Here is a 21,997-nt window from a genome sequence, read left to right on the forward strand (position 1 = left end):
TCTTTCCCTTTGGCAGAAAGTTGGGTTCCTGCCTCCTGAGGGGAAGGAGCAGGCGGTATCATGGGTGTCCCTGGAGGAGGCCGAGCCCATTCCTGAAATCTCCTGGAGCATCCGGGTACTACAGCCACCCCCAGAGCAAGAGCATGTGCAGTATGGTGAGCTGGGCAGGGGCAGAGGGGCACCTTCTCCAAGTTCCCCAGCACAGTGTCTGTGGTCACCTTTCCCGTCTCCTGTCTCACATTTTGGGATTTTTTGAGATTACCTCTAAGAGGTTTTTTTTTTCCTCTTGTGGACGGTCATGGGGAGTAGTGTCCAGGCATCTGAGCACCTACTCTGGGTATCAGAGCTGGGCATCACCAGGCCAGATCGTCTGCGGTGGGATAACAGAGCCCAAAGAAGACAGGCCTATGTAAGGCCTCTGTGACCACACCTCCTCCAGAATGTTGTCCCTGCAGAGACTGGGACTCCCTGACTAGGGCAGAAGGAGCATGGGCGTCCTGGGGTCCATGTGTCACAGTGTGGGCTACCTTGGCCAGATATCTTGTTTCAGAGGTCAGCTGCAGACCTGCAGCTACAGCTGAGGCCTTGGCTGGGGAAGCCCCTTGGCAGTAGAACTGGCTCTGCTGATTGCTGCTTTTCCCCTGCAGCTGGCCTTGACTTTGAAGCAATCCTTCTGCAGCCCAGCGACCCTCCAGATAAGACCCAGGTGCCCATGGTGGTCATGCCCCACGGTAGGCAACTGGCCTAAGAGTCCCTGCCCTTCCACAATCCCTCCTAGCTGGCTCTTTCACCTTCTCTCTGTTCCCTATCTGCAGGGGGACCCCATTCATCCTTTGTCACTGCCTGGATGCTGCTCCCAGCCATGCTTTGCAAGATGGGCTTTGCAGTACTACTAGGTGAGGGAGCAGGGTGCTGCAGCTCTGGTAGAGCTGTGGGGTGGTGGTGATGGTGTGGGCCTGGTCTGTACAAGCACTGCGGGTACCACCCTAGTCTCCAGGCCTGGACCTGGTAATCACTATCAGAAACTGCCCTGGCCAGTCTCTGGCTCCATGGCGTGGTGATAACATGAAGTAACTTGCAACTGCCATGGAAAGGGTGTGTGGTCACTGGGCAGTCTCAAATCTCTTGGCCCCTTCCCCTTGAGTCTGGTGCAGCTAGCCTCAAGGCCTACTTCACATATAGGTGAAAGGGCGCTGGGAAGGTCACTTGACCACCCTGTCTGGTCCCTCCCTGGCCTCCAGTGAACTATCGTGGCTCCACGGGCTTTGGCCAGGACAGCATCCTCTCCCTCCCCGGCAATGTGGGCCACCAGGATGTGAAGGACGTCCAGGTAGCAGGGGCTGGGGCTTCTGGACAGGCTGCGGGTGTGGCTCCATTCAGCTGGGCAGGCAGCTGGCTGCAGCATGATCTGCCCACCCTGTAGTTTGCAGTAGAGCAGGTGCTCCAGGAGGAACACTTTGACGCAGGCCGTGTGGCCCTTGTGGGTGGTTCCCATGGTGGCTTCCTGTCCTGCCACCTGATTGGTCAGTACCCGGAGACCTACGGCGCTTGCGTGGTGCGGAACCCTGTGATCAACATTGCCTCCATGATGGGCTCCACTGACATCCCTGACTGGTGGGTGTGCCCAGAGGTCCCCGCCCTTCTCACGCCCGACTACATACCCTCATGGAGCTCCCGCAGGCCCCAGAGCTCCTGGGCCTGCATCATCTCAGTGTCTTGTAGGTGCGTGGTGGAGGCTGGCTTCCCCTACAGCAGCAACTGCCTGCCAGACCTCAACATGTGGGCTGAGATGCTGCACAAGTCGCCCATCAAGTACACCCCTCAGGTACGCAGCCCTCCCCCTGCCCAGTGCACCACCAATCTGTCCAGGGCCCCGGGCCCTGCTCACCTCCACTCCCCACATACCTAGGTGAAGACACCAGTGTTACTGATGCTGGGCCAGGAGGACCGGCGTGTGCCCTTCAAGCAGGGCATGGAGTATTACCGTGCCCTCAAGGCCCGAAACGTGCCCGTTCGGTGAGTACAGCAAGACAGCCCTGGCAGCTGGTGGGCAGGTGAGCAGGGAAGGATCCTCAATCCTCAAACATTGCTGCCCAACCCTTACAGGCTCCTGCTCTATCCCAAAAGCACCCATGCACTATCAGAGGTGGAGGTGGAATCAGACAGCTTCATGAATGCTGCACTCTGGCTGTGCACGCACTTGGGCAACTGAAGCCCTACCACTCTGTATGAGCTGGGTGACATATGCCACACTTGGCTCTTGGAGAGCCCCAGGGTCTGGCAGAGCGGCAAGAGGCTTCCTGGGCTCTGGACTTCATGGATGGGTGAGCCGAGGAATGTGGGCTATATACTCATAATAAACGAGGACACAGAGTCTAGTTCCTGCTGGTACTTTGTACCAAGCCACCCCTAACCCCAGCCCCACCCTTGGGGTTCAGAGACCATAGGCCCTGGGTATGGTAGCCATAAGGACGGCAACTACTTCCAGCGTGAGAGGGGAGGGGACAGCGAGAGGCTTAGCTGCTGCCTGTTCTGGCCAAGTAGGATTCCACCAGGCTAGCTCCCTCTACTGCAGCCCCTTCTGTTAGAAACTGCCCTACACCACCCTTCTCCTCCCAACAGTTTACTTAGGGGACTAGTGAGGCCCTGCCCTTCACAGCACCCACAGGCTAAGGTAGTGCTAGGGTCAGATCGCCCAGCCCAAGTTGTGTTGGACTCTGCCACTCAGGCCCTAATGAGGAGTTGGCAATTCATTCCCTAGAAGCAAAGGCTAAGAAGCACCCTGCACAGGCATAAAGAGGAAAGGTGGCTTTATGTCTGACAGAAAGCTTCATCCTCCCCAAGGCCCACAAGATTGAGGCTGGGACTAGCCCAGCCTCATGACCTTGTGAATCCAGTCCACAAACACAGAGACACGCATGAAGATGGATGGCCAGCGGGGCCGTGCGCACACTCGGTTGGGGATTATAATTCCCTCCAGGACCCAGCAGTCGTGAGTAAAGCAGGCAAGTGGGCCCCCGTAGTCACCCTGGTAGGTGCAAGAACTGGTGAGGGCCTGGACCATGGTAGAGACCAGCCCCCTTGGGGGTGAAGCACTACATTTTCAGCTTGCCAGGGGCCCTGCCACTGACCTCACAGGCTCCAGCAGGGGCCAACAGTCCTTCAGTGCACATCTCACTCTCGCGTACGCGACCTCGGTGCTTGATGTTACATTCCCGGTTGGAGATGACATTGAGGGAGGCTATGTTCAGGACCGTGTTGTCCCCTGTACCTACAGTGAGGAGAATGGGAAGAAGGATAGGGTCTGTGGGTAGTACCCAAGGCTGGGCCTCTTGGCCTGGAGCAGTCCATGCCCCTGCAGGGTACTCTTACCTTTGGTCTCGCCCCAGCCTGCGATCTCACACTTGGTGCCTGGAGGCACCACATACCACTCAGGGGGCAGGCAGATCAGGGCCACACGCTGGTTCAGGGTCACAGGTCTTTAGCAAGAATGATGGCATTCAGGGTCTGAGGCCACAAGGCCCAGCCCCACCTCACACCCTCTTGACTTGTCACACACCTCTCCAGCTTGAGCAGAACCAGCTGGGAGCCAGAGGGCCCGCAGACCATCTTGGCCACTGAGATGCGCTGCAGGCCTGGCTGCCCGGGCCGTGGGTCCTGGAACAGGGTGCCTAGCCACACCTCATAGCCAGTGAGAGGCCCATGGCTGAGAGAGAAGCCCTGCTACATCAGTCGAGACTCATAGTCTGCTGCCCAACACTCACCCATTGGCTTGCCTAGGGAAGGTGGCTAAGGGGGAGAGGAAGGCAGGGGGTTGGGAGTCCCCAAACCCAAGGAAGGCTCACCAAGAGGAGAAGCACTGCCGGGCAGTCAGAACCCACTGCTCCTTCACTAGGGAGCCTCCGCAGAAGTGCTGGCCCTGCCTGGAGGAGTGCAGGTTAGGAAACGGTCCTGAGACACAGAGACACAGGCTGGACCTGCCATGTCTTGGCTAGGATCTGTGAGGCTGGGGCAGGTTCCCGCCCCACTACTGGCACAAGCACAGAGGATGTAGCATCAGCCCCCGTCTTGGAGAATCAGGCTGTTGTGTCTCACCGGTTGCGCAAGCTGACTGTCCAGGGTGAGTTCCCAGGCTGGCCGCCCACCACACGCAGCTTGGAGCGCCATGGGTCCAGGCGGGTCACTCTCTTGCCACACTTCTCAAACAGCACCTGGTCTGGGGGATAGAATGTGCTGGTTGAAACCCCGGACTGGATGGAGATGGGGGGTAAAGGGACCACGACGCATACCTGGCCCAAGTCCGTACCTGGGGGCTCCAGGATGGACGGCGGTTGGTCATCATCTGAAAGACCCAAGTTCAACCGCGTTAAGGGAGCCAGCCTTTGGCGGTGGAGGCTAGGGGCGGGGCCCCGGGGCTGTGTCGCCGGTGCTCACCGCAGCCCCGCAGTGCACAGTAGTCGAACGTAGTCCCCGGATCTGTGGTGTAGCACCAGGGCCCGTGACTATCCCCGTCTGGGTTTCTGCAGAAGTTCTCCTCCAGTGGTGCGTGTGGGGCCGAGGTGGGGGTGAACCTAGGCGGGAGGGGGAGCAAAATCAAAGGGTAATCCCAAGCCCTCGCAAGCCTCCAGTTGGAGAGTCGAGGCATGCCGCCCTAGGGTTAGTCCCGGGCGGGGCCTGTGGCCTCGGTCTGGGAGGCGCCAGGCGCGCTGGCGGACTTACTGCGGCTTGTGCGGCGTCCCCGCGGACCAGCGCTGACACCGGACGCCCTTTCGGGTCTTGCTGACTGAGCCGCGGTACAGTTCCCCCGCGCCATGGTAGCAATCTGCGGCGGGCGGACGGACGGGGGCGACCGTCAGCCGGTTCTCGCCCCAGCCGTCCGGCTCCGTGCGTCCAGCCCCAGCTCAGGCCTTACCCTCGGGCCGCACGTCGTCGGTGCAGCGCCGGATCTGGTAGCAGAAGGCCACACGCATGCCAGGCCGCGATGTGAAGCACCAGGGCGCCTCCGATCCGTCGGGGTTCCGACAGAAGTTCTCCCGAAGGTCCCTGAGCAAGCACGCAGCTCAGCCCGGGTGGGTCCCAGGTCAAGGGCTGGCCAGCCCGCCGGGCGGGAGCCCAGCCTCCAGCTCCTCCCCAAGCCCCGCCTTCTTTCAAGCCCCGCCCGGGGCCCCCCTCAGGTCCCACCCGCAGGAGTAGCAGGCTCCCAGCGGCGGCCAGCCAACTCACTTGCACGCATACTTTTCCGGCGCAAAGCGATGCTGATGCGGATGCTGCGCGTCCCAACGCTGGCAGGGCACGCCCGCAGCGGTGGTGTTGACCGTGCCCCGGTAGCCCTCGCCTTTCCCGCGGAAGCAATTGAGCGGCGTGGCCTCCCGGCGCGGCTGTGCCTCGGACCCTTGGATGGACCGAGGCCGGTCGGAGCCCGAGTGGGAGGTGAGACTGGGGCTGGGGCGGAGCCCCACTGCTGTTGGGCCACCACCGGGTCACGCCCAGCCCCTCCTCTAGTCCCAGCCCGGCCACGCCCCCACGTGTCCCAGATGCCCTCCCAGGCCCCCGCCCTCGCGCTCTACCGCAGCGGGGGAGGTCGCAGAACTCTCGCTTCATCTGCGGGTCCGCGGTATAGCACCAGGGCCGCTCCGAGCCGTCCGGATTCCGGCAATAGTTGTCGTCCAGACTTTTGTCTAGGAACCTAGAGGCGGTAGCCGGGCGTGAACAAGAGCCTGGGACTCAGGCCCTGTCTGGCCCCAACCAACTATGTGCTGCCTTACATTGCCCCGCCCCTGGAGTGCTGGGCCCTCCCCTTGCCCGCCCTCCTCCTGCCGAGCCCGCCCACGCGTACTTGCGGGGCTCGAAGGGGTGAGGGTGCGGGTGCTGCAGGTCCCAGCGCTGACACTCGCGTCCTGACTCCGTGCGGTCCACTGAGCCGCGGTAGTCCTCGCCATTGCACCAAAGGCAAGCGGCTGGAGACACAGGGCCGATGGGTTCGTGGACGGGCCTGGGCATGCTCCTCCCGACCCAGGCTTGACCCGGAGCTGCTTACCCTCCCGGCAAGACTTAATGCCGCAGCTCTGGAAGCGCACGGCAGGGTCTGTTGTGTAGCACCAGGGACCTCTGGGGTCCCTATCCGGGTTGCGGCAGAAGTTGTCCTCCAAGCCATTTCGAAGTGTGGGTGTGTACCTGTGAGAGTAGCAATACAGTACGTACTGGGGGCAGGCGCCAGGCCTGCAGGGACAGAGGGGAGCCGCAGTCTGTCTCACTTGTGGTCATTGGGGAACCTGTGGCTCCAGCGCTGGCAGGGTAGGCCACCCATGGTGATGGCCACGGTGCCCCGGTACTCGACCCCATTGTCCACGATGCAAGTCCGAACATAGACTGGGAGCAAAAGACCCAGGATCAACAAAGCCTGAGACCCCAGCAGCCCTCTCCCCAGCCCGCCCTTCTCTGCAGCCACTCACTTTTCTTTTGGAAGAGATCACAGCTCCTGGAATGCTGCAGCCGCGTATGAGGTGAGTGCTGGGTCCATGGCAGCAACTGGCAACCACGGCTGCTCACATTGTAGTGGAAGGCCCTGGGAGGAGGGGCCACAGGGTAACTCAGTGCACAGGTTCCCCTACCTTCAGTGTTACCTAGGTCCTTTGGCCACTCACCTGCAGTCCAGTAGGGGCCCACAAAGCCCTGCACATTCCTCAGCATTTGCCACATCTTCTTGCCAAGGCCTGGGCCCCACTGTGTGTAGCAGGTGTTGCAGCTCCGTACCCTGGAGCACCTGGAAGTCATTCAAGGGCGAGCGCTGCCCTGCAGGGTGGGCATGCGTGTCAACACATGTATATCAGCACGTGCACACTTTATTCATTCAGGGGATCAAACTACAAGGCCTCTGGAGTGGACCCTGTCAGCCTATTCAAGGGTCAGACCCCTGTACTGGGTGGGAGAAGCAGGCCCAGACATGATAGTTATCACTAGTGCACCTGTTTAGTGGGCAAGGCACTAGGCTCAGCTGTAAAACATATACTCTGAGAGCAGTGGGTGATGGTGCTTGCCCCATGGAGCTTATCCCATCTCATTTCTCAGATGAGAATGAGAAGGCTCAGAGCTATCTTATTAACCATGCAGAGGCCCAACCCAAGCATTCTGACTCCAAGTCTAGGCTCTCACTAGCATAAGGGCATATGCTAAGTTAGAGAATTAGATCTGGCTCATAAGGGGTAATTGCCTGCACGTGTGCCTGCGTCTGTGTGGTCCTAATACTGCCTCAATGCTGCAGCAGACGTTTTAATGCAGGCCTGAATAGGCAATGTGTTTATGTGTTCCTGGGGCTGCCCAGCTCTGTGAAAGAAGCCAAGGTCACTCGCTGCTCCATGCCCAATAGGAAAGTAAGTTCCTGGCTCAAAGAGCAGGATGGGCCGGGGGCCGACCCCTTTCTGAACGCCCATGGGGATCAGGGCTGAGGGGAAGGGCACTCACCAGGGGCCCCTAAGAACCCTGTCAGAAGCAGCAGGAGTGGGAGCCACCCCATCCTCCTGGCTGGAGGCTGCACTGTGACCCACCACAGCCCCATCCGGGAAGTTGTGAAACCTGTCCCTACGGGATTGGGTGGCTCTGTCTCCACACCCCCACTCTAGACTTGCTGGGGCCTGACCTGAGACCCAGTGGCAGGAATGGGGGTGGTGCCAGGCCTCAGGCCCTATAGGTGAGGTACAAGTGTCCTCACTCTGGCACATTTAGCCCCCCGAGAGGCCTCCCTATGTAGTGGGCAGTGTTGGAAAGGTTCAGTGGGGACACTTGAGGGCCCCACTGCCCCCTCCCTTAGCCCCACCCTCTCCCCGCACCCTAGGCTGCTTTGAAGGGAAGGGCAGTGTGGACATGGTTGCTGCCAGAGGCCTAGGTTCCAGCCCGAAGGTGGTGATATTAAACTTTTCTGAGCTTCAGCTTTCCCCTGTAAAGTGGAGAATATTCCCTACCCCAGCCTCAAGCAGCCTGCCCCTTTTGCTGTCTTATCGGCCCCAGCTGGAGGCAGGCCTGCCCACGCCCCTGTCAGCAGAGCCCAGAGAGGCTCCCCTCGCCCCGCCAGAGGTGCCATCCCAGGGAAGGTGAGTGAGGCCACCCTTCTGGCCTGAATGGAGGTGAGGGTGACAGGTGGCAGAGACCCTGGGAGGCACAGCCTTTCAGACGTCCTAGGGGACCTGTGGGCCGGACCTCTAAGTACGGGTAGGAGTTGAGATAGGTGGCCAAGGTCTCTCCCAGGACACAGCGTTACAACATGGCTGGGCCAGGAGCTCCTCCTGCGCAGGCGGGGGTCGGAGGCGGCTGGGCAGTGAGGCAGTGGGGCGAGGCGGGGGCCGGGAACGTCCCAGCTGCAGGCCACGGAGGGAGCCCCCCCCACCCCACGCTGGAATCTGTGGAGGGGGCCCCCTGGCGGAGGTCGGGCGCGGGTCGATGCGCGTGCGCGGCGGCCGCGCGGTTTGGCCCTGGACAGGCGCCGTAGCTGAGAGCTGGGCGGATGTTGTGAGCCCGGACGCGGCGGCCGAGGCTTGGGGTGAGTGTGAGGGGCGGCCGGGCTCTGAGAGGGGCGGGTGTCCGCGGCTCCCCTTGCGGCCCCAGCCCGTCTAGTGTGAGGGCGCTCGCCGCGCGAGGGGTCGCAGCCTGTGGTGCCAGACTCCGGGCCGGAGCTGGCCTGTAGGATCCTCCGGAGCTTGGGGCCGGGCAGAGGCGACTGGGAGAAACAAGCGCTGCCCTCGCGTCCTTGGGATCCGAGATGGGGTCGGTTCGGTTACAAGCCTTGAACTCTCGGCGGGGCTGAACAGGATCGACGTGGCAGGGAGCCCCCGAGCAAAGTCAAGCACCGCCTCTCACCTGGGTCCTCAGCACCTGACACCCGGAGTGGATGTCTGGAAGGTTTGCTCATCAGTTGAGTGACAGCGTCTAATCTGTTCTGCACCTGCTCTGGTGTGAGAGGGCTGGTGGTGGGCGGCAGGGCGGGGAGTCACCTTTCTGAGGGGCAGGCGTGGTGCCGCCTGGGAGTGGGCAAGAGTGTGTGGCGGGAGCAGAGGACCTGTTTGGGGTGAGATAAGAGAAAAAAGTTCTGTCTAAGGCAGTGCTGGAGGGCCAGCCTCTAGATCAGCACTGACTAATAGAACTTTATGTGAGGATGGGAATGTTCTTTATTTTCGTAGTCTAGTCCAGTAACCATTAACCACATAGGGCCACTGAATCCTTGAAATGTGACTAATATAATTGAGAAGTTGGCTTTTTAATTTTAATTGAAATTTAAATACCCGTGTGTGGCTAGTAGCTGCTGTGTTGGACAGCACAGCTCTAGATCAGTGAACCAGGCACCAGGGACTTAGTGCAGCTTCTGAAGCAGCTGTAGCAACACCATGGTATGTGAGGGATGGACAGCAGTGGGGACAGTGGGGCCTGTGAGGAGGGCAAGGGTGGTGCTCTGATGGGGTAGGAGGCTGTGTGTGTGATTGGGGGCAAGAAAGCTAGCAGGCCTTTGGAATAGAGAAGGGAGGATTCTGGAACTGAGGAAGGGGATCCTGGCCTTGGATGTAAGCAGGACTTGTAGCTGGAGATGGCACCAAGGCCTTGGATGGTGGACTATACTTGATGTAGGGTTCTCTCTTCCAGATGTGGACCCACTGTGGCTTACAATCGAGAAGGATACAGGGGCTCTGCTCCTGGGCCACCTCACTTTGGACCCTTGGGTCTGATTTCACACTCGGCAGAAGCATTTGGTTTAGTTTAACAAACATATATCTGTCACCTGCTCTCTGTTGGGCCCTGTGTGAGCACTGGGACATGGTGGGGCCCTGTCACATGGCCGCAGACCCCCGCCCCCCCCCCCCCCGTGTAGGAAGCTGGAAGCCCCTGCTTTCCTTTGCCCTGGGTTGATGTGTGTGTGAGTGTGCATGCAGTGGCTTCACCTGCTCCCAAGCCTTCCTGACACCACAGGATTGAGGTCAATATGGGGGCCCTTGGCTGGCTTCGAATAGCCAGGCTCTGCCTCTGCTTCAGCCCCCAGGACCAGTGGCTGCCCACGAGAGATGAAAGATGGCATCCAAGGGGGCCGGCATGGCTTTCTCCCGAAAGAGCCACAGGCTGACCTCAGATGCTGAGAAATCTAGGGTCACAGGTAAGGGTTGGAAGGGCTGGGATGAGGCTCCTAGTGCTGAGGGAAGAAGGAGAGAGGCAGCAAAGTCCCAGGTGCATTGAGCCTCAGGCCTTCCTGCACCCCCTGTACCTGTGAGTCAGCTCTTCTCCACTAGCAGCCATGGAGCAGGGCACCCACCGTGACTGCTCCTCTGACTCCTGTGTCTGGCCTAGGACCAGGAGCCTCTGTGGCCAGTAGGGGCTGGGAGCCACACTGACCATGTGTCCCTTCTGTCCCTTCTGACCTGTGGCGCAGGCATCGTGCACGAGAAGCTACTGGACGACTACCTGCACCGCATCTTTTCCTCTACTGATCGTGCACCCACGGCAGCCACCAGCAGGTATGGCCAGGTGGATCTCCCTTCCTCACTCTGTGGGGCCAGACCAGAGGCTGGAGACTGCATTGTGGGGAAAGAGGCCGGGGCTCTGGGTAGGCTGGCTTGGGTTCCGTTCTTGCTCTGCCACTCCTGGCTGTGAGACCTGTGGCCAGAGAGTCTGCCTTCTGGACTCCGCCTTTTCCTTTCCCCTGACAGTGCTAGTACCTTCCTTCTGAGAGTATAGTGGAGGTCAGGGGCATAGTGCGCACTCAGCATGGCACTTCGCACCTAGTTTACACTCAGCATCTGGTCCGTGTGCACCTGACCTCACCGCTGTTGCACCCTGGCCCTCTGTAGCCTCTGCTTGATCTGTAAAGCACAGATGCCACCAGCCCTTTATTCCTTGCAAATTTAATGTATTTAAGTTTAGCTCATATCAGAACTACAAGTGGGGAATTCCCTGGTGGTCCAGTGGTTAGGACTCTGCACTCTCACTGCCGAGGGGCCCGGGTTCAATCCCTGGTCGGGGAACTAAAATCCCGTAAGCCACTTGACACGGCAAAAAAAAAAAAAAAAAAAAAAAAAAAAAACATGGAATCATCCATCACTACAAAATAAAGTAGTGCTTTTCTATATCTTGTACAGAATTGGTGACTCAGGATGTGTTGGTATGAGAGCGACACATAAAGAAAAAAAAAAAAAAAAAAAAAAAAAAAAAAGTTACCAGTGCGCTTTAGCAGAAACTTATATAGAAAAAGAAAAAGCAACTGTCATCTTCTTATTCTAATATAACCATTTGAGTGTGATTCCTTTTTGTTTTCTTTACCTCACCATGTATGTAGTTTGGGTTATGCTGTGTGGAAAATTTTTTTTAGATTTTTGTCACTGTCAGCTTTTTTAAAGTTATTGAGGAATAATTAACATACAGTAAACTACATGTATTTAAAACATACAATCTAGTAAATTTTAACATGGATAATCTGTGAAACCAGCAGTGCCATGAACATACGCCTCACCTCCAAAAGTGTATAGGAGTTTAAATCCTATTTTTGTCATCAGATGTTATCGCTGCATGTTTTTCTACACTGCAGATTGATCTTGGTGGGCATCTTTTAGGTCCAGGAATCTGCCTGATCACTGCCCTAGTTTAGAGGGGCTTTTGTTTTTGTAAACAGTGCTGCATAGACGCCCAGGGTTGGAATCACAAGGCTAGAGTATTTGAAATGCAATCACTCTTAGGACTGTTGCTGAATTTCTTCTTCAAAGGGTTCTGTACATTCTTTTTTTTAAATAAATTTATTTATTTTTTATTTTTTTTTTATTTATTTATTCTTGGCTGCATTGGGTCTTTGTTGCCGTGCGCGGGCTTTCTCTAGTTGTGGCGAGCGGGGGCTACTCTTTGTTGTGGTGCGTGGGTTTCTCATTGCGGTGGCTTCTCTTGTTGCGGAGCATGGGCTCTAGGCATGTGGGCTTCAGTAGTTGTGGCTCGCGGGCTCAGTAGTTGTGGCTCGAGGGTTCTAGAGTGCAGGCTCAGTAGTTGTGGCGCACGGGCTTAGTTGCTCTGCAGCATGTGGGATCTTCCCAGACCAGGGCTCGAACCCATGTCCCCTGCATTGGCAGGTGGATTCTTAACCACTGCGCCACCTGGGAAGTCCCGGCCTGTACATTCTTTCTCCCTGCAGTGAGGCATGGGTGTCCCCATGTCTCAGCCCCCTTGCCAGCCAGGGCTATTCTGTCTTTCACAGTCTCTGCTCGCTGGGCAGACCCAAAGGGCAGCATCATTGCCTGTTCCATTTAAGCAGCTGTGGTGACCAAAGGGTTTCTACTTGTGGAGGGCTGCTGCCCACCTCCACCCCAGCCCCAGCCCTGGCCTGTTCCCAGGGCCATCTGATCCCTACCTCATGTGATACCAGAAATGATCCTGCTGCCACTGCTGCCGTGGCTGCCAGGAGGGAGAGCAGGTGGCAGAGCCGTTAGTCAGTGGTTGTGTGGATGCAGAACTCTGGGCTGGAACCTGGGCAATCCAGAAAGGGTAAGCAAGTGCTGGGGTTGGCCAAATGGGCAACGTTGCAGGCATTCACTGAGGCTGAGTGTCAGGTTGGCCGCCCGAAGCTGTGCTTAAGAGCAGGCACAGGACTAGAGCAGCCCTCCCAGGTGTGGGCCTGTCAGAAATGCTGTTGCGGAAGCCTGCTTGATCTCTGGGCACATTGGGGTGTTGAAAGACAGGGTTGGCTACAGCCTTCCATGTTACTGGTGAGGCACCCCATTGCACGGCTGCCTGCTCACCTTGGCCTGGGGCTCAGTAGGAGTAGGGAGGAGGCTTCATGGATCTCCACCTCCTGTAGCTCAAGGTCAGTTGTAGCTCACAGTGTGGGAACATGTGGCCCCTGGGCCTGGGTTGAAGCTACCTTGCCAGAGAGTCAGTGCTTTGGCCCATCTACGTGCCCTTCCAGAGCCTACTCTCTAGGGGGATGAGTGGGGTGGGAACTGGGATTAGAGTTAGAAGAGCAGGTGCCAGCAGTCTGTGGGCTGGATCCAGATGGGCATCAGGCCTCTGCTCTTTGAGCCCTGCTAGTTAGCACCACCTCATTTCCTGCTATTCTTAGCAACTGAACTCAGGACCTAGCTGGCCAGTGTTAGAGCTCTTTCTCCTCTGGGCATGTGTGCTGGGAGGATGAGGGGGCCACTCAGACAGATTTTCCTAGGCCCTTTGGCTGGGGCAGCTGGCAGATAGGCAGGCTCTGTGCTCTGCTCTCCTCTACAGATGGGTCCAGGACAGAGCCAGCCAGAAGCTAAGAGGGCTGAGCCCTTCATCCTCTCATGACATGTCTCATTCAACACACAGGCTTCCCTGGCTGGGACCACAGACCTGGGGTCAAGGACTCGACTAGCTGATCTTGGTATTGGCCATCTTGGGGATCAGCACGGTTCTAGAGTGCAGGCTCAGTAGTTGTGGCGCACGGGCTTAGTTGCTCTGCAGCATGTGGGATCTTCCCAGACCAGGGCTCGAACCCATGTCCCCTGCATTGGCAGGTGGATTCTTAACCACTGCGCCACCTGGGAAGTCCCGGCCTGTACATTCTTTCTCCCTGCAGTGAGGCATGGGTGTCCCCATGTCTCAGCCCCCTTGCCAGCCAGGGCTATTCTGTCTTTCACAGTCTCTGCTCGCTGGGCAGACCCAAAGGGCAGCATCATTGCCTGTTCCATTTAAGCAGCTGTGGTGACCAAAGGGTTTCTACTTGTGGAGGGCTGCTGCCCACCTCCACCCCAGCCCCAGCCCTGGCCTGTTCCCAGGGCCATCTGATCCCTACCTCATGTGATACCAGAAATGATCCTGCTGCCACTGCTGCCGTGGCTGCCAGGAGGGAGAGCAGGTGGCAGAGCCGTTAGTCAGTGGTTGTGTGGATGCAGAACTCTGGGCTGGAACCTGGGCAATCCAGAAAGGGTAAGCAAGTGCTGGGGTTGGCCAAATGGGCAACGTTGCAGGCATTCACTGAGGCTGAGTGTCAGGTTGGCCGCCCGAAGCTGTGCTTAAGAGCAGGCACAGGACTAGAGCAGCCCTCCCAGGTGTGGGCCTGTCAGAAATGCTGTTGCGGAAGCCTGCTTGATCTCTGGGCACATTGGGGTGTTGAAAGACAGGGTTGGCTACAGCCTTCCATGTTACTGGTGAGGCACCCCATTGCACGGCTGCCTGCTCACCTTGGCCTGGGGCTCAGTAGGAGTAGGGAGGAGGCTTCATGGATCTCCACCTCCTGTAGCTCAAGGTCAGTTGTAGCTCACAGTGTGGGAACATGTGGCCCCTGGGCCTGGGTTGAAGCTACCTTGCCAGAGAGTCAGTGCTTTGGCCCATCTACGTGCCCTTCCAGAGCCTACTCTCTAGGGGGATGAGTGGGGTGGGAACTGGGATTAGAGTTAGAAGAGCAGGTGCCAGCAGTCTGTGGGCTGGATCCAGATGGGCATCAGGCCTCTGCTCTTTGAGCCCTGCTAGTTAGCACCACCTCATTTCCTGCTATTCTTAGCAACTGAACTCAGGACCTAGCTGGCCAGTGTTAGAGCTCTTTCTCCTCTGGGCATGTGTGCTGGGAGGATGAGGGGGCCACTCAGACAGATTTTCCTAGGCCCTTTGGCTGGGGCAGCTGGCAGATAGGCAGGCTCTGTGCTCTGCTCTCCTCTACAGATGGGTCCAGGACAGAGCCAGCCAGAAGCTAAGAGGGCTGAGCCCTTCATCCTCTCATGACATGTCTCATTCAACACACAGGCTTCCCTGGCTGGGACCACAGACCTGGGGTCAAGGACTCGACTAGCTGATCTTGGTATTGGCCATCTTGGGGATCAGCACTTCTCCCAGCCTTCCTTGCCCAGGCATAATAAACAAGCCACCTCCAAGAGTGGGGAGGTTATGGGCCACGGGGGGCGCATTATTCCTAGGAATCTTCACAGCATCTCTGAGATACAGCTCTTGTTCCATTTACACAGATGAGAGGATTAAGGCTTATAAAGAGTTCTTCTTTTTTTTTTTTTTTAAACAGTCTTGAGGTGCACCAAATTTAGTGGATAATCCAGTCTTCTGACCCCCAGCATGCCAGAACCTGGGACTGGTACAGCCCTTTTTCTGGAGTCTGGGCAGCCACCCTCCTAAGCTCAGGAGAAAGGGACTGGGAGAGGGATTTAGCGTCATCTGGCTGGTTTCAAGGACTTTTGGGACCCTCGCAGCCTCTCGCTCTCCCCAGGAAACTCCTGAACTTCCAGAACCTGCCAGAGCATCTGGACCAGTTGTTACATGTGGACGAGGAGGCGGCGGAGGAGGAGGAGAGCCAGGGTCGGTGACAGCCTCAGGAATGGGACTGGGGAGCCAGGGCTGGGCCTGGGGGGCTCAGTACCCTCTCTGCATCTCTCAGGCCCTGTGCCCGGCCCAACCCCACACCCTCTTCTCTCCTTTCCAGGACAGGTTGAAGGGCGGCTTGGCCCGTCCACTGTGGTCCTGGACCACACGGGTGGCTTCGAAGGGCTTCTTCTGGTGGATGATGACCTCTTGGGGGTGAGCGAGGGCAAGGCGTGGGGTCCCAGATCCAAGCCCCTCCTGACACAGCCCCAAGCTCCTCCTGATGTGGCCCTGGTCTCGACCTTTCTTGAGGCTGCAGCCACAAACCCCTCCGGATGTGGACTATTGAGTCCCCAGCCCCCAAACCCTCCTGACATAGCCCCGAAACCCTCTTGGTGTGACCCCAGCCCCGAGGTCTTCCCAGCATAGCCACGAGCCCCTCCTATCATGCTCCCAGCCCAGAATCCCTCTTGACATGGGTCTAGGCCCTTCCACCCTGTTCAGGCACAGTACAGTGTTGGCCACGACAGGCGTCGCCACCAAGGCGAGCCGAGTTGGAGTGGGGTCGTTCTCCCTTGGGGTGGCACCCTGTATGCCCGGGAGGAGGTTCACCACCCCTGCTCTCCACCCAGGTGATTGGACACAGCAACTTTGGTACTATCCGCTCTACCACATGCGTGTACAAAGGTGAGACCACGCTCTGCTGTGGCCCAGGGAGTTGGGAGGAAGTTTGAGGGCCCGGGCCAGAGGCAGGAGGCAGTGTTTGTTTCCCTGCTGGGTTTGACGTGACTTTTTCCAGGGAAATGGGTCTACGAGGTGCTCATCTCCTCCCAGGGGCTCATGCAGATTGGCTGGTGCACGATCAACTGCCGCTTCAATCAGGAGGTACATACGGGAGAGGGACCCCTCCCAGGGAGACATTCTCTGGCAGCAGGCCTCATCAGGGCTCAGGCAACCTCCCGGCCCACATAGGGTCTGCTCAGCACCCTAATCTGGATTTCCCTCTGGAGGGAAGTGTCCCACCCCATCCCAGGGCAATCCAGCCCCGAAACAGCCCTCACTCCTTCCCTCACTCCTTCCCTCAGAGCATCAGCCCCATTCTGTAGAGTCACGTGGGTCCAAGGCTGGTGGCTGGTGGGCTCTGGCCCTGCCCCTCCCCACCTCCCCCAGACCTCACAGACAGTTCCTCCCTAGGAGGGGGTTGGAGATACACACAACTCCTATGCCTACGACGGCAACCGCGTGCGCAAGTGGAACGTGACCACGACGAACTACGGGAAGGTGAGGCCCGGGCCCCCTGCAGCCCAACTGGCCCGTGTCCATCCCCACCGCTTGGTGGGGGCCACTGGGCAGCGGTGAGGGAATGTAGGGCACCAGGGGGAGGGCAGGGACTGAGGTCCTCTGTCCTTGTGGCCAGTCTCCCCTGGGTGGCAGTGGAGACACAGCTGGAGGGGGGCAGAGAGGGCAGGCTGCTGGGCTTCTGCACATCTGTAAGTCTTCCTGCCCCGGCAGGCGTGGGCAGCGGGGGACATTGTGAGCTGCCTGATCGACCTGGACGAAGGCACGCTGTCCTTCTGCCTGTGAGTCTCCTGCCTCTATTCACAGGCCTGGCCTCTGGGGCATCCCCAGGCTGCCCTCGTGTTCCAGGCCCCGTAAGGGGCCAGGCTGGCTTTGGTAGCCTGAGGGTGGGCAACCCCCACAGAGGCCTGCTCACTGGTCCATTTCAGCCACATCCTTCTTAGCACTGGCTCATGGACCCTCCCTTCTGCTCCAGGAATGGTGTGTCTCTGGGCACTGCGTTTGAGAACTTATCCAGGGGCCTGGGCATGGCCTACTTCCCAGCCATCAGCCTCTCCTTCAAGGAGTCTGTGGCCTTCAACTTCGGCAGCCGTCCCCTGCGATATCCTTTTGTGAAGAAGGCTGTGGGCTGCTTGGATGCTCTTGAGGAAGCCAGGATGGGGGTCTCCCTGCTCCAGGAGCTCTGTGGGCTGGTGGCAGGCCCTGCTGCCGGGAAGAGTGAGTAGGGTACAGCCGAGGTGGGTGCTGAGGACAATGCTTGCAGCAGCCTTGTTAGGTGGGTACCACTGCTGTCTCCACTGAACAGGTGAAGAGCATAAAGTGGCAAGAGAAGTTTTGCTTCACAGAGAAACAGGAGGGTTGTGATGCAAACCAGGCAATCTGACCTCTCAGCCCTGCCCTGGAGCCCAGGCCCTTCTGCAGGGGTCTCAGTGGGAGGGGGTGGGTATTCTGAGCCACAGATCAGGTGTTGCTGGCTTAACTCTGTGGCACCTACCCAGTCGTGGGCTACCGGCCCCTGCAGGACCCACCAAGCGCCGACCTGGTTCGGGCACAGGAGTTGCTGGGCTGCTTCCAGGCAGTGCTGAGTGTGGAGCTGGACCCCGTGGTGAGCCAGCGTCTGGGCCGGGTATGCTGGGGGCTTTCTACAGCCCTCTGCCTCTCACAGTCCCTTCCTCCCCGCCCACACAGCAAGGGCGGCTGGTGGAGAAGGAAAGCTCTGAGTGGCAGTTGCAGGGCCAGCCCACCGTCCTCCTCACATTGGCTCACATCTTCCATCGCTTCGCACCGCTCCTGGTGAGGGGACATTAGGGAGGGGAGAGGCGGGCCATGGTAGAAACACCCCTGCTGAGGGCTGGGATGCTGAGGTGCCTGAGGTCCAGCAGCATCACCTGTCAGGGCCCCCTGTGACCAGAGCCCTTAGACCCCAAGGATGTCACTGGGTGAGGAGGAGACACTTCCAGCTGAGGGTATCAGGGGGCTTCCTGGAAAGAAGGGGTGGTGACATCACAGGCCAAGGGAATGGCATGTGCAGAGCCCCAGAGGCGTTGTTGGGTAGCAGCATTTCCTGTGTCTCCATCAGACCCCAGAAGGGCTCATCCATGACTTGGGGTTGCTTGATGGGGACCAAGAGTCCATCTGTGGCCTTGGCCACGTGCCAGGGCAGGGGGGCCCTGAGTGGGGCAGGAGGCTGCCACTTCACTGGCACCCGCCCTTGGTGCAGCGCAAGGTGTACCTGGTGGAGGCTGTGCTCATGAGCTTCCTGCTGGGCGTCGTGGAGACGGGCACCCCCGCACAGACACAGTCTGTGGTGCACCAGGTCCTGGATCTCCTGTGGCTCTTCATGGAGGTGAGGCGCCGGATCTCAGGCCTCAGGCCAGGACGTCAGGCTCCACTGAGTCAGGGGACGTACAGGGAGGGTGTTGGAGAAGGCCACATAGACGGCTGTCCCGGGGCCTGCCCTCAGTGGGTAGCTGTGCAACCTCACCTCCCTCTTCCAGGACTATGAGGTGCAAGATTGCCTCAAGCAGTTGATGATGTCCCTGTTGCGGCTGTACCGGTTCTCGCCCATCGTCCCTGACCTGGGCCTGCAGGTAGGAGCTCCTGCCCTGGCCCTGAGCCCCCTGGGCCTCACCTGCCCACTCTGAGCACCCTCTCCCCACAGATCCGCTACCTGCAGCTCACCATTGCCATCCTCAGTCATGAGAAGTCCCGCAAGTTTCTGCTTAGCCACGTCCTGTATCCTCTCCTTGCTACTAGGCAGGCCAGACATGTGGTGCCCTCTGGGGTCAGCAGAAACCAGGGAGGGTGGTGTGCCTCTGCCCAGGGTTCCCCACGGAGGCTCAGGAAGACCAGAGCCACCCAGCGTGTGAGTCCTTGTTCCAGGACCCAGCCTTCCCAGCCCTTTCTCTACAGAGCAGGGAGGGTAGAGCAAAGGATGCAGGCTGGCTGGCTGGCCTGAGCAGGGATTTCCAGATGCCTGCAGGCTCTTGGGCCACCCAGAGGTGGAGGGTGGGGGGCAGGGGGTAGCCATCAGCGCCTTCCCTCTTCAGCCAAAGCACTGCACTTCTATCTGTGCTCCATGGCGGGGGTTCCTATGAAATCTTCTCGAAGGAGTCAGCTCCTCCTGTTTCCCTATAACGTTGAGAACTGCAGGTACAGGAGAGAGAGCATAGCTTCGGGCCCCTGGCTGGGCAGCCTGTGCTAGTAGCTGTCTTCCCTCTGTGGGGTCCTCAGCCTCTAGGAGGCAGAAACAAATAGAGAGGCTGCCAGGCCCTCTCTCCAGCTGTCCCACCGTCATCTGTTCCTGTGACAAGTCTTCATCGTGCCCTTGCTTGGAATTGGGCTTGGTGGGTTTGACAGCCACAGCTGTTTCTCTGGGTTCACAGTCAGTGGTGACAGGCACACAGCAGCGGTGGCACCCTGAGGACTGGGAGAGCTGTGGTGGGCATATCCGGAGGTGGGCAAGTTTCGGGAGGGCTCATGAGGGTGTACGGGGCACCCTGTGGTGAGCGGAGCTCTGCCTTAACGACCACCAGCTTCGATGTGCTCCGGTCCGTTGTCTTCTTTTACATCAAGAGCCCCCTGCGTGTGGAGGAGGCTGGCCTACTGGAGCTCATCCCCACCACCTGGTGGCCCCACCGCTCCAGCAGGGAGGTGGGCAGCCCTGACTTGGGTGGGCGGTGGTCACAGTGAGGGCTGACCCCGGGTGTCCGAGCCACCATGTACATGGCACACGAGGCCCCTTCCTGGGCTGGGGGTGGGAGTAGGGGTCTTTTGTCTGAAGTAGACCAGGGTGAGCCTTGCCATCTTTCACCCCCCTCCCCTGCCCCGCCCCTGCCCAGGGCAAAGACAGTAAGGAGGTGAAGGAGGAAACCTCCGAGGAGCGGCTCCGGCGGCGTGCCTATGAACGGGGCTGCCAAAGGCTCAAGAAGCGCATCGAAGGTCAGCCCCGTTCCTCAGGCACTGGGTAGGGGGTGGAGGATTTCTGTGCCTGTGTACTTGGGGGCACTTGGTAGTGACCATGCTTAGGTTGGACTTGGGGATCCCTGGTGGTTGAGCCTCAGTCCAAACCTGCTCCCCCTGCCGGTCCCCGGGAGCCTGAGGGCAAGGCCCTGCCTGAGGAAGGCTGTCCTGTTCCCCACCCCACCCCCAGTGGTGGAAGAACTACAGGTCCAGATCCTGAAGCTGCTGTTGAACAATCAAGATGACAACGGGGTAAGTGACTCCCAGACCCCTGTGTGGGTCCCTGGCCAGGAGGGGTATCAGACCGGGCCTGAAGACCCAGAGGGCAGGGCTGGCTCAGGCTCTTGTGGCAGGGTGCAGGCTAAGTTGAGTCCGGTCCGGGGCCAGGATCCTCAGCTCATCACAGCCTCGGCTTTCCTTCCCCTGAAGGGCGAAGCTTCTAGGTACATCTTCCTGACCAAGTTCCGAAAGTTTCTGCAGGAGAATGCCAGCAGCCGGGGGGTAGGTATCCCCAGGCCAGCCCACCATGGCCCCCTGGCTTTGTCGCAGCATTTGCACCTGAAATTCTGGCACTTCTGCATTTCCTCCCCGCCTGCCGCCCTACCCTCTCTGCTCAGCCCAGGGTCCTGGGGCAGGGCCTTGGATGAGGAGTGGGCTGGCCTCCGGGCTGCACAAATACGTGTCTTACACCTGTGCCTGCAGAACATGCCCATGCTCTGCCCCCCCGAGTACATGGTCTGCTTCTTACACCGCTTGATCTCGGCCCTGCGTTACTACTGGGACGAATACAAGGCTTCGAACCCATGCGCTACCTTCAGTGAGGGTGAGTGTGGCCAGGGCCTCGAGTTGTAGACGCCGGGCAGAGCCAGCCCCAGGGCAGCCCCTAATGTTGCTGTGGAGTGATAGCTGAGGGCAGGGCTGGGGGGAGCTGTCCCAGGCCTCCTGCCTAATTGAGTCCTACCCACTGGGCGCAGAGGCCTTGCACTTGGACGGTGAGCCCGTGTTTGCTCTGATGGTCCCCCGGGTTCCTGTCCTCTGTGGGCCCTGTTCCTCAGTCCTTGCCCACTAGCCCTCTGTGCAGTCTTTTGTCGGGGATGCCTTGGGTGGGCTCTGAGGTGCTGGGGGCCCTGTGTTTGTGTGGGACAGAGTCCCCAGGGGTCAGTGGAAGCCGCCTGCATTGGGGGATCTCCCATAGGGCTGGGTCAGGGCCCTCTCTGATTCTCACCTGGGTGACCAGCAGCCAAGAATGCCCCCTTCATCCCAAGTTGTGCCGTTGCTGGAACTGACCTGAAATGGTAGAGGGCGGGGTGGTAGGGGAAGCCTGGTCAGGTAGGTGGCCTAGGCCAGGGGTCCTGCTGGGCTCTGACTGCTGGCCCGGTCTCCCAACTCCTCGCAGAGGCCTACATCCCGCCCCAGGTCTTCTATAATGGCAAGGTGGACTACTTCGACCTGCAGCGCCTTGGAGGCCTCCTCTCGCACCTTCGGAAGACCCTCAAAGGTGCGCGCCGGCCTGGGCAGTTAGCAGGGCAGGATGGGGGGTGGTTCCTGAGCCATCTCGGCCTTGAGTGCTGAGCTGCGCTGTGCCCACCAGAGGGCGCCTGAGTCTCTCCACCTGCTCTGCAGGGAGATGCTGATGGGCCTCTGCCCCTGGTCTTGCGTCCAACTATTCCTTCCTTCCCTTGCACCTCCACCCCAGAGGAGGTCTGGGAGCCCTGTGATGGAATAGAGGGCAGTGTGCTGATGGAGGAGGGAACCATGGGATCTTGGTGAGGGAGTTGGGGGTGGGGGGCGGGGTGGTGGTGGCTCGCATTTGCTGCCTGAACTACTTTCAAGGATGAGCACAAATGTCTCCAGTGCAAAGGGCTGAGAGCACAGTGTGAGCGGTGGCAGGGATGGCAGCAAGGGCCCAGCAAGGCCTGGAGAGAGAAAGAAGCTGGCGTGCCAGAGA

The 21,997-nt window shown here is 59.0% G+C and overlaps 3 protein-coding genes and 1 non-coding gene across 4 annotated transcripts in view; 3 read left to right on the forward strand and 1 right to left on the reverse strand.

Moving 5' to 3' along the window:
* The window catches only part of APEH (acylaminoacyl-peptide hydrolase), a 9,040-nt gene extending 6,663 nt beyond the window's left edge, over positions 1-2,377 (forward strand). Inside the window, exons 15-22 of the mRNA XM_007446211.1 lie at positions 17-155; positions 648-731; positions 816-896; positions 1,242-1,330; positions 1,424-1,614; positions 1,723-1,825; positions 1,910-2,016; positions 2,107-2,377. Of these exons, the coding sequence (XP_007446273.1) occupies positions 17-155; positions 648-731; positions 816-896; positions 1,242-1,330; positions 1,424-1,614; positions 1,723-1,825; positions 1,910-2,016; positions 2,107-2,212 (900 nt within the window). The 3' untranslated portion in view covers positions 2,213-2,377. The remainder of the gene's footprint in view (positions 1-16; positions 156-647; positions 732-815; positions 897-1,241; positions 1,331-1,423; positions 1,615-1,722; positions 1,826-1,909; positions 2,017-2,106) is intronic.
* A 409-nt stretch (positions 2,378-2,786) lies between these two features.
* Positions 2,787-7,627, reverse strand: MST1 (macrophage stimulating 1). Its single transcript, XM_007446212.1, has 18 exons — positions 7,462-7,627; positions 6,645-6,792; positions 6,453-6,565; positions 6,255-6,369; positions 6,038-6,174; positions 5,837-5,957; positions 5,568-5,686; positions 5,224-5,392; positions 4,913-5,043; positions 4,720-4,822; positions 4,435-4,571; positions 4,307-4,342; positions 4,096-4,216; positions 3,846-3,923; positions 3,560-3,706; positions 3,373-3,479; positions 3,132-3,271; positions 2,787-3,028 (listed from the first exon to the last, which is right to left on the reverse strand). Exons 1-18 carry the CDS (start codon positions 7,553-7,555, stop codon positions 2,867-2,869), a joined length of 2,178 nt encoding a protein of 725 aa, XP_007446274.1. The 5' UTR covers positions 7,556-7,627; the 3' UTR covers positions 2,787-2,866.
* Positions 7,628-10,050: 2,423 nt separating this feature from the next.
* RNF123 (ring finger protein 123) overlaps positions 10,051-21,997 on the forward strand; it is a 30,106-nt gene continuing 18,159 nt past the window's right edge. Inside the window, exons 1-20 of the mRNA XM_007446213.1 lie at positions 10,051-10,132; positions 10,406-10,490; positions 15,197-15,285; positions 15,410-15,504; positions 15,921-15,975; positions 16,088-16,173; positions 16,483-16,569; positions 16,801-16,868; positions 17,063-17,188; positions 17,578-17,692; positions 17,776-17,880; positions 18,308-18,433; positions 18,585-18,677; positions 18,749-18,822; positions 19,623-19,740; positions 19,929-20,028; positions 20,240-20,301; positions 20,479-20,550; positions 20,752-20,872; positions 21,446-21,547. Coding sequence (XP_007446275.1) covers positions 10,051-10,132; positions 10,406-10,490; positions 15,197-15,285; positions 15,410-15,504; positions 15,921-15,975; positions 16,088-16,173; positions 16,483-16,569; positions 16,801-16,868; positions 17,063-17,188; positions 17,578-17,692; positions 17,776-17,880; positions 18,308-18,433; positions 18,585-18,677; positions 18,749-18,822; positions 19,623-19,740; positions 19,929-20,028; positions 20,240-20,301; positions 20,479-20,550; positions 20,752-20,872; positions 21,446-21,547 — 1,861 coding nt within the window. The remainder of the gene's footprint in view (positions 10,133-10,405; positions 10,491-15,196; positions 15,286-15,409; positions 15,505-15,920; positions 15,976-16,087; positions 16,174-16,482; positions 16,570-16,800; positions 16,869-17,062; positions 17,189-17,577; positions 17,693-17,775; positions 17,881-18,307; positions 18,434-18,584; positions 18,678-18,748; positions 18,823-19,622; positions 19,741-19,928; positions 20,029-20,239; positions 20,302-20,478; positions 20,551-20,751; positions 20,873-21,445; positions 21,548-21,997) is intronic.
* TRNAE-CUC (transfer RNA glutamic acid (anticodon CUC)) lies at positions 10,924-10,997 on the forward strand. The gene has a single exon. It is a non-coding gene; the product is annotated as a tRNA-Glu (tRNA).

The sequence above is a fragment of the Lipotes vexillifer genome, unplaced genomic scaffold (assembly GCF_000442215.2).
Source record: "Lipotes vexillifer unplaced genomic scaffold, Lipotes_vexillifer_v1.1 scaffold491, whole genome shotgun sequence".
Lineage (NCBI taxonomy): Eukaryota > Metazoa > Chordata > Mammalia > Artiodactyla > Lipotidae > Lipotes > Lipotes vexillifer.

Coding starts and splice junctions, on each gene's coding strand:
- MST1 (XM_007446212.1), bottom strand. CDS start 7,555: ATGGGGCTGTGGTGGGTCACAGTGCAGCCTCCAGCCAGGAGGATGGGG. Junction 5,958..6,037: donor CATTAAGTCTTGCCGGGAGG/GTAAGCAGCTCC, acceptor CTGTGTCTCCAG/CCGCTTGCCTTTGGTGCAAT. Junction 5,393..5,567: donor CTGCGACCTCCCCCGCTGCG/GTAGAGCGCGAG, acceptor GGTCCATCCAAG/GGTCCGAGGCACAGCCGCGC.